We start from the raw sequence: 9,489 nt of genomic DNA on the forward strand, positions 1-9,489 counted from the left end.
AAAAAAAAAAAAAAACAGCAAAATAAGTCATCTCTATTCATGGCAAACAGGTTTCAATATATATATTCTTTTAAATGTATTCAGTCCATTTACAATTCACTATAAAAACTGTATATATTTTTTCCCTGTCAATACCTTCATTTTAACTTTTTGTGCCAGTACTGGGACTTGAACTCAGGGCCTCATGTTCTTGCTTAGATTTTTCACCCAAAGATGGTGCACTACCACTTGAGCCACACCTCTATTTTTATCTTTTTGCTGGTTAATTGGAGATAAAACTTTGACCACACTCGTTACCTTTTCTAAGAGCTTCTCTGCTTGGGCTGGCTTCAGACCAGGATCCTCAGATCTCAGAGTCCTGAGTAACTAGGATTATAGGCATGAACCATCAGCACCAGGGCTCTTTGTTGTTGTTGTTGTTGGTCATGGGGCCTGAACTCTGGGCCTGGTGCTGTCCCTTCGCTCTTCAGCTCAAGACTAGCACTCTACCACTTGAGCCACAGTGTCACTTCTGGCTTTTCCTGCTTATGTGGTACTGAGGAATCGAACCAAGGGCCTCATGCATACAAGGCAAGCAGTCTACCACTGAGCCACCTTCCCAGCCCCTCTTTTTTTTTGTTGTTGGTTGTGGGGATTGAACTCTGGGCCTGGGTGCTGTCCCTCAGCTTTTTAGCTCAAGGTTAGTGCTCTACCACTTGAGCCACAGCGCCACTGCTAGTTTTTTGGTGGTTAGTTGGAGATTAGAATCTCACAGACTTTCCTGCCTGGGCTGGCTTTGAACTTCAATCCTCAGATCTCAGCTTCCTGAGTAGCTAGGATTACAGGCTACTGGCATCCAGTTCATGGTTTTTCCTGTTAACAGTACAAAATTTACATAGCACCCCATACAAAAAAAAATCCTTGCAAATAACTTTGTATATTTTATACCTGTAAAACTTTACAAGGAATGCTTTGTTATGAGTAGACCTTACTTAATTTTAAGGCCCAATGGCTTTTGCTTTTTCATGCTGCTCTCAATTATGCTTTCAATTTTTTCTGATTATGGCTTTAGATTTTTTTCATGCTGCTCTGAATTATATATTAATGTAAGAAGCACTTCTCGACTTTTTTTTTTTGGTGCCAGTACTGGGGCTTGAACTCTGGGTTTTGAGCTATCTCTTGGCTTTTTCTACTTGTTTTTTCTCAAACAAGGCTGGCACTCTACTACTTGAGCCACAGGCCCACTAGTGGCTTTTTGGTGGTTAATTGGCAATAAGAGATTCTGCCATTTATCAGCCTAGGCAGCCTTTGAACTGGATTCTTAGATCTCAGTCTTTCTGAGGAGCTAGGATTACAGATATGACCCACCAGTGCCTTGCTCACTCCTAGACTTTTAGTGTTGGCATTTTAGCCCCTGTTGATTTTTTTAAAACTTACGCCTGAACAAATGAATTAAACGTTTTAAGTACCTTTTCTTTTTATGTATCAGTCCTGGGGGTTGAGCTCTGGGCCTGTGCACTATGCTTGAGCTTGTGCTCAAGGCAAGCACTCTACTACTTAAGCCACAGCTCTACTTCCAGGTTTTTTTGTACTTAATTGGAGATAAGAGTCCCCTGGACTTTCTAACCCAGGCTAGCTTCAAACTGTGATCCTCAGTTCTCAACCTCATGAATATGTAGGATTATAGGCATGAGCCATCAGCACCTGGCACACACATCTTAATCATTTTTAAGCATATAGTTTTTATTACATTACATCCAAGTTGTTGTTAGCTATTACCACCATCTATCTCTGGAACCTTTTGTCCTTCTCAGCTGAAACTCAGCCTCCATTTAACACTGACCCCCTTCTCCTCTTGTTCTAGCCCCTAACATTCACTGTTCTACTTTATCACTCTGATTACCCTAGATACCTCTTCTAAGTGGCATCATAGAATATTTGTCTTTTTGGAATTGACTGATTTCACTTAGCAGAATGCCCTCAAAATTCAGACATGTTGTTGTGTATGCCAAAATTTCCTTCCTTTGTAAGGCTGAATAACATTCCATTTCATAAACACATACACACACACACACACATGTATGGTGATTCTCTTTTTTAAGAGAGAAGAGAATATTTTAAAGGTTTTGATATTGACTTTTAAGCATAAAAGACTATTGGTCCTTTATTACCAGTTAACTCTTGGATTCTATAAAACTTTTTCTTAAGCTTCAACTTACCATCCTGATGGAACTATTCAAGTAAGCAATGGGAGCCTTACCTTTTACCCAGCTCAGACAAATGTATTCCCTAGACCTACTCAGCCATTCATCAGCAGTCGGGGAACTGTGAGAGGATGTCCTCGTGGTGGGAGACTGCTCACTAATTCCTACCGGTCTCCTGGTGGTTATAAAGGTATGTTCTGAATCTGCTGGGTATCCTGAATTTGTTTTTTTTTTTCTATATTTACTTGATCCAAATTAGTTTTACATTATTTCCTTTCAGCATTGCTATTTATAATGTTAAGAAAGACTTACCTATTAATGGCTAAACAGTATTTTTAATATGCCTATTCTTTACAACATAACTAACTTCTGTATGAAAAGCAGATTAATTCTGGAACTGAAGTAGAAAAGTTGATTATCTTGTTTTTTAAGGAATGAATTTGTTTTTTTATATTTGAATGATTTCTTTTTGTGTTTTGTCAATTGATATGCCTCTGATAAAAATATGTCATAATTAAAGATGGATGCTGATAGCTCAGGCCTATAATCCTAGATACTCAGGAAGCTGTGATCTGAGGACTGTGATTCAAAGCCAGCCTGGGCAGGAAAGTCCATGAGACTCTTACCTCTAATTAGCCACCAAAAAATCCACTTGCTCAAGTGGTATAGAGTGATAGTCTTAAGCAAAAAAGCTCAAAGACCTGAGTTCAAGCTCTAGGACTGGCATCAAAAATAAAATATTTAAGCCATGCACTGGTGGCTCACACCTGTAATCCTAGCTACTCAGGAGGCTGAGATCTGAGGATCACAGTTCAAAGCCAGCCTGGGCAAGAAAGTCCATGAGACTCTTATCTCCAATTAACCACCACAAAACTGGAAGTGGCGCTGTGGCTCAAGTGGTAGAGCGTTAGCCTAGAGATGAAGAGCTTAGGGACAGTGTCCAGGCCTAGAGATGAAGAGCTTAGGGACAGTGTCCAGGCCCGGAGTTCAAGCCCCATGGCCGACAAAAAACAACAACAACAACACCCCCCCCCAAAAAATTTAGACAATGCTTATTTTCTAGTTATTGTCTATTAGACTATACCACAGATAAGAACATAGAATTTGAGACTATCAGAGTGATTAATAGTGATATTCTTTAAGTTTCTTTTCTTTTCTTTTTTTTGGTTGATCATGGGGCCTGAACCCTTGCCCTGGGCTCTGTTCCTCAGCTCTTCAGGTCAAGGGTAATACTCTACCATTTGAGCCACAGCATCCTTTCCAGCTTTGTCTGCTTATGTAGTGCTGAGGAATCGAACCCAGGGTCTCATGCATGCAAGGCAAGCACTCTGCCACTTACATTCTCAGCCCTCGTTTAAGTTTTAATTAGGATTCCAAGTATTGTGATTTCTGCTTGTTTATTAGCAAAAGTCCTTGAGACAGCATACGAAATACCATTGGACGCTGGTGGCTCCTACCTGTAATCCTAGCTATTCAGCAAGCTGAGATCTGAGGATCGAAGTTCAACACCAGCCTGGGCAGGAAAGTCTGTGAGATGCTTATCTCCAGTTAACCACCAGAAATTTATATGTGAGCTGTGGCTCAAAGTGGTAGAGTGCTAGCTGTGAGCACAAAAGAACTCAGGGACAGCTCCCAGGTCCTGAGTTCAAGCTCCATGACTGACCAAAAAAAAAAAGAAGAAGAAGAAGAAGCCCGAATACTTGCTACCAAATTGCCTTCATTACAGAATACTTAATACCTATCTCTACCATTTACCACCACCCCCATCTATATTCAGCAGCAATAAATTTCTGAACCTGGCTTGTTACCAATCATTAGCAATAGTTTTTAAATATAGATTTTAAATGTGGCAGCAATTTTGATTGCCTTTACTTAAGGCATAAATCCACTAATAGCATTAAGAGCTCATTTTAGCTTTAAAGCTGAACAATTCAGTATGCTCTTGTTCATCATTTTTTTGGTAAGTTGTTGTTTATTTATTAGGTTTTGATAGTTATAGAGGACCTTCAATTTCCAATGGAAATTATAACCCACTGCAGTTGCAAGCTAGAGAATATCCTGGAGCAGCTTATTCCCAAATGGTAAGAATATCTATGTCTATTCAATAGAGTATAACTGTTGATAAAACATTTCAGAGTCCTCATTTGTTTTATAGCAGTGCAATCTTCATTTTAGAACTTCATGTCAGTCCTAGGGAAGTTTGGGTTGGATAGCTTTTCTAATTGCCCAAAAATGATAAAATCAACTGCTAGCTACATGGGATTTGACAGGCATCAAAGACATTATTAATCATGTTGCTGCTGGGTGCCAGTGGCTCATGTTTGTAATCCTAACTACTTGGAAGCTGAGATTTGAGGATTACAGTTCAAAGTCAGCCTGGAAAGTCCCTGAGACTTATCTCTAGTTAACTAGCAAAGAACAGGAAGTAGAACTATAGCTCAAGTGGTAGAGCACCAGCCTTGAACAACAAGGATAAGCTACAGTGAGAGGCCCTGAGTTTGAGCTGCTCTCTCTTTCTCTCTCTCTTTCTCTTTCTCTCCCTCCCTCCTTTTCCCCCTCCCCACTCTCTCCCCATCCTTCCCTCTGTCGCCCTCTCCTCTCCCTCTCTCCCCCTCTCCCTCTCTTCCTCTGCCCCTGGGCTCTGTCCTTGAGCCTCTTCGTGCTTCAGGCTAGCACTATACCATTTGAGCCACAGTGCCACCTCTGGCCTTTTCTGAGTAGTTTATTGGAGATAAGAATCTCATGGACTTTCCTGCCCAGGCTGGCTTTGAACCACAATCCTCAGATCTCAGCCTCCTGAGTAGCTAGGATTGCAGGCATAAGCCACTGATGCCTGGCTTTTTCTTTCTTTCTTTCTTTTTTCTTTTTTGTGTTTGAAATAGGGCTTGGGTTGTTGTTCCTTAGCAGCTTTTTAGCTTAAGGCTAGTGCTTTACCATTTGATCCACACCTTCACTTTCAGTCTCATGGACCAGGCTCACCTTGAACCATGATCCTCATATCTCAGGCTTTTGAGTAGCTAGGATTATAGGCATAAGCCTCTGATGACTCACTCACAATATAATTCTCTTCCATTCTTATGTGGAAAAATAAAGAATTCACTCTAACAGGGGGGCAGGGGGAGGCTTGGAAGGGATGTAAAGGGTAAACAAAGGAGGAGGCTACAATGCTTGATAAGAAATGTACTCATTATCTTGCCCATGTAATTGTAACCCCTCTGTACAGTATGTTCATAAAAAATAAAAATTAGGGGCTGGGAAGGTAGCTCAGCGGTAGAGTGCATGCCTTGCAAACATGAGGCCCTGGGTTCGATTCCTCAGCACCACATAAACAGAAAAAGCCGGAAGTGGCACTGTGGCTCCAGTGGTAGAGCACTAGCCTTGAGCTGAAGAGCTGAGGGACAGCACCCAGACCCAGAGTTCAGGCCCCATGACCGGCAAAACAAAATAAAATAAAATAAATAAAAAATAAAAATTAAAAAAAAGAATTCACTCTAACATAGTTTGTATTAGTCTTTGAAGTTTGAGAAGATGGTTTGAAGAAGTCTGTTCTTGTTCTGGCTTTCCCATGTTCTTTTATATTGAGGTATTTATGTTTATATATTTATATTTATATATATTTATATTGAGACCCAGGATCAGGTTGCACTTCTGGATTTCTATCACCTACCACTGTGCTTTTTTGTATGGTATTCTGTAAATGCTTTATTGTTTTGGTAATAGCATCTAATTGGTCAGGTTAATTAACAGTAGAGCAAAATCACCACTGTCATCCTTCATTTTTTTCCTGATGCTTGGCAACATCTCTTCTTTGGTTGCTGGAGAAGGCTAAATGAAAAATTAAGAGGATTTAGCAGCCACTGCTCAGGTAGCTCAGGCCTGTATGCCTATTCAGGAGGCTGAGATCTGAGGATTGTTTGAAGCCAGCCAAGGCAAGAAAGTCGGCAAGAAAGTCCGTGAGACTCTTATCTCCAATCAGAAAAAGCTGGAAGTGGCCCTTTGGCTCAAGTGGTAGAGCAATAGGACTGGCCAAAAAAAAAAAGGCTTTAGCTGAGCACAGTAATATATGTCTATAATCCTAGTACCAGGGAGGATGAGATGAGAGGATAATGATTTCTATGCTAACCTGAGCTACATAATGAGACCATGTCTCAAAATAGACATCAGTCAATATTTGGTGTAATGACAAATTATTATCTGGTGGTTTTGGTGCTATGGTAAATATTCATGTGTTCATTTTAGGATAACTTCCAGCAGTGTTATAAACAAGGAGGGACATCTGGTGGCCCTCGGGCAGATTCCAGAGGTAAGGAAACTGAGTTAATAAGTTTTTGTCCCCAGACTTATTTCTAGTTTATTCTGGAGTCTGCTATCTAATCTGCTCCCAAAACACATTGCATTCAGCACTTGTTGAAGTTTTCAGTTTGCTTAAATACAGTACTAAAGTATTAAAGGAGATAAAAGATTACTAGAAAGGACATAGAAACCAGAAATGTAAATATAGTTAAAAGTATATGTTTAAAAAACTTTTTTTCTTAGCTAGGCACTAATGGCTCATGCCTATAATCCTACTGCACAGGAGGCTGGGATCTGAGGATTGCAGTTTGAAGCTAGCCTGGGCAGGAAAGTCTGTAAGACTCTTTTCTCCAATTAACCAGTGAAAAGTTGGAAGTAGGTGTGGCTCCAGTGGCAGAGCACTAGCCTTGAGTGAAAAAGCTCAAGTACAGTGTCCAGGCATTGAGTTTAAGTCACAGGATTGGGTGCATACATACATATACACACACACACAGAGAAGGTAACCACAGAGAGAGAAGATAATTAACGTGTGTGTGTGTGTGTGTGTGTGTGTGTGTGTGTTCCCTGTACTACTTGAAATACATTCATGTAGCGTTTCAGAATGATATTATAAATAGTATAAAGGGTTCCTGCTTGACTTGAAAAAAAATAGTATAAAGGGATACTATTAGTTCTCTACTGTCCTTACATTGATTTAAACACATAGATTTGAATAAGCAACAGTTTAGACACAAATGACTAGAAACACATTTTATTGTTGTTTTGCCGGTCCTGGGGCTTGCATTTTGGGCTTGGGCACTATTCCTGAGATTCTTTTACTCAGGCTCCACTCTTCCACTTGAGCCACAGTGCCACTTCTGGCTTTTTCTGAGTAGTTTATTAGAAGTAAGAGTCATGGACTTTCCTGATCGTGCTGGCTTTAAACTGTAATCCTCAGATCTCAGGTTCCTGAGTAGCTAGGATTACAGGCATGAGCTACCAGTTTCTAGCCAGGCTAGAAACATTTTTTTTTTAATGCAAGGGACTATGAAAAGACTCAGTAAAACTGAGAAAATTATTACCAAATCTGGGTATGTTGGTTTAGTCCTTAACCCTAGTTGTTTGGGAGGCACAGATTAGGAGAGTCATGGTTTAAGCTCAGCCCAGGCCAAAAAATTCTTTGAGAATCCCATCTCAACCAATAAAAAGCTGAGCATGGGGGCTGGGAAGGTGGCTCAGTGGTAGAGTGCTTGTCTTGCATGTATGAGGCCCTGGATTCCATTCCTCAGCACCACATAAGCAGAAAAAGCCACTGTGGCTCAAGTGGTAGAGTGCTAGCCTTGAACTGAAGAACTGAGGGACAGTGCCCAGGCCCAGGGTTCAGGCCCCATGACCAACAACACAAAAACAAAAGCTGAGCATGTGGCTCATCTTCATCTCAATTATATAGGAGACATAAATGGGATTGTGGACCTAAACTCCAGACTGTATATTGAAAAATAGAGACAAAAATGGTTAATGACATGGTTCAAGTATTAGAATACCTGCCTAGCAAGTGCAAGACCCAAGTCAAGCCCTAGTACCACCCTCCCAAAAAAATAGCACTTGTTTTTTGTTTTTTTTTTTTAATTCAATGTTGGTTAATCTTAGCTACATTTGGGAAGTTTAACCTTTTGGGACCCCAAAGAGGCAATCAGATAAGATTATGTAGGTCCCTTGTGGCTTTAGAATAGCATCATAAAAGCCTATTGGACAAAAAAAAGTTTTTTAAGAAAGTTTATAGTCACATTTTATTGCTTTGGAATTTACTATTAAATGTATTTTTATCTGTGTTTCAGTAGCCAACTAATGTTAAATGTTGTGTTCAAAGCTAACTGCTTCATTATGAGAAACTCACTGTTGCTAATAAAACAGCAGGGTGGAGTGACTCCTCGCAGGTGAGCAGCCCAGAGCGCGATGACACCTTTCACAGTGCTGACTCTGGACAAGGAGACTCTCGTAGCATGACTCCTGTGGATGTGCCAGTGACAAACCCAGCTGCCACCGTTATGCCAGTGCATGTCTATCCCCTGCCTCAGCAGATGCGAGTTGCCTTCTCAGCAGCCAGAACCTCCAACCTGGCCCCTGGGTCTTTGGACCAACCGATTGTGTTTGATCTTCTGCTAAACAACTTGGGAGAGACCTTTGATCTTCAGCTGGGTAGATTCAGTTGTCCTGTGAATGGCACTTACGTCTTCATTTTCCACATGCTGAAGCTGGCAGTGAATGTGCCCCTGTATGTCAACCTCATGAAGAACGAGGAGGTCTTGGTGTCTGCCTATGCCAATGATGGTGCTCCTGATCATGAGACAGCTAGCAACCATGCAATTCTTCAACTCTTGCAGGGAGACCAAATATGGCTACGCTTGCACAGGGGAGCCATTTATGGAAGTAGCTGGAAATACTCTACATTTTCAGGCTATCTTCTTTATCAAGATTGAGCTGGTATTGAATTGACCATGAAAGAATGGATGGTGTTCAAATGCGTGAGAGGGAAGGAAGGAAAACAATCCTTGCCCTGGTGACTGGTTTAGGAAAATGGTTTCATTCCTAGAGAAAGGAGGAGGTCCTTACTTTTTTCTGTTTTCCTCCCTAGGTGGGAAATTTCACCCGAATGACAGCACTAACCTGGCACTTTATAAATTGTGCTGTAGCCTCATAGTCAGGCTGTGAATGTATATCGTTTGCACTTAATCCTTTAACTGTATTAAAGTTCAGCTTACTAAACTGACTGCCTCAAGTTCGGGCAAGTTACAATGCCTTGTTGTGCCTCAATAAAAAAAAACAAAACACAAAACTTACCTGCACTGTTGGTTGTTCTTATCTCATTAAACATTTGGTTGATAAGCTCATTTTTTAAAAGTAATCACTAATAACCCTTGGTTATTTATGCATTTATGCCATTACTTTAAAATATGAGGACCTTGTAATGTCACTTTCTCCAATAATGCATTTAATTCATTAAGTGATCTGATCTGTCTTCCATGGGCAGAAT

The 9,489-nt window shown here is 40.7% G+C and overlaps 1 protein-coding gene across 1 annotated transcript in view; it reads left to right on the top strand.

Annotated features, from left to right (window-relative positions):
* The window catches only part of Caprin2 (caprin family member 2), a 62,521-nt gene extending 53,248 nt beyond the window's left edge, over positions 1-9,273 (top strand). The window contains exons 15-18 of the mRNA XM_013033415.1: positions 2,188-2,373; positions 4,167-4,264; positions 6,423-6,486; positions 8,370-9,273. Of these exons, the coding sequence (XP_012888869.1) occupies positions 2,188-2,373; positions 4,167-4,264; positions 6,423-6,486; positions 8,370-8,935 (914 nt within the window). The 3' untranslated portion in view covers positions 8,936-9,273. The remainder of the gene's footprint in view (positions 1-2,187; positions 2,374-4,166; positions 4,265-6,422; positions 6,487-8,369) is intronic.
* The last annotated feature ends 216 nt before the right edge of the window (positions 9,274-9,489 follow it).

The sequence above is a fragment of the Dipodomys ordii genome, unplaced genomic scaffold (assembly GCF_000151885.1).
Source record: "Dipodomys ordii isolate 6190 unplaced genomic scaffold, Dord_2.0 Scaffold167, whole genome shotgun sequence".
NCBI classification, from domain to species: Eukaryota; Metazoa; Chordata; class Mammalia; order Rodentia; family Heteromyidae; genus Dipodomys; species Dipodomys ordii.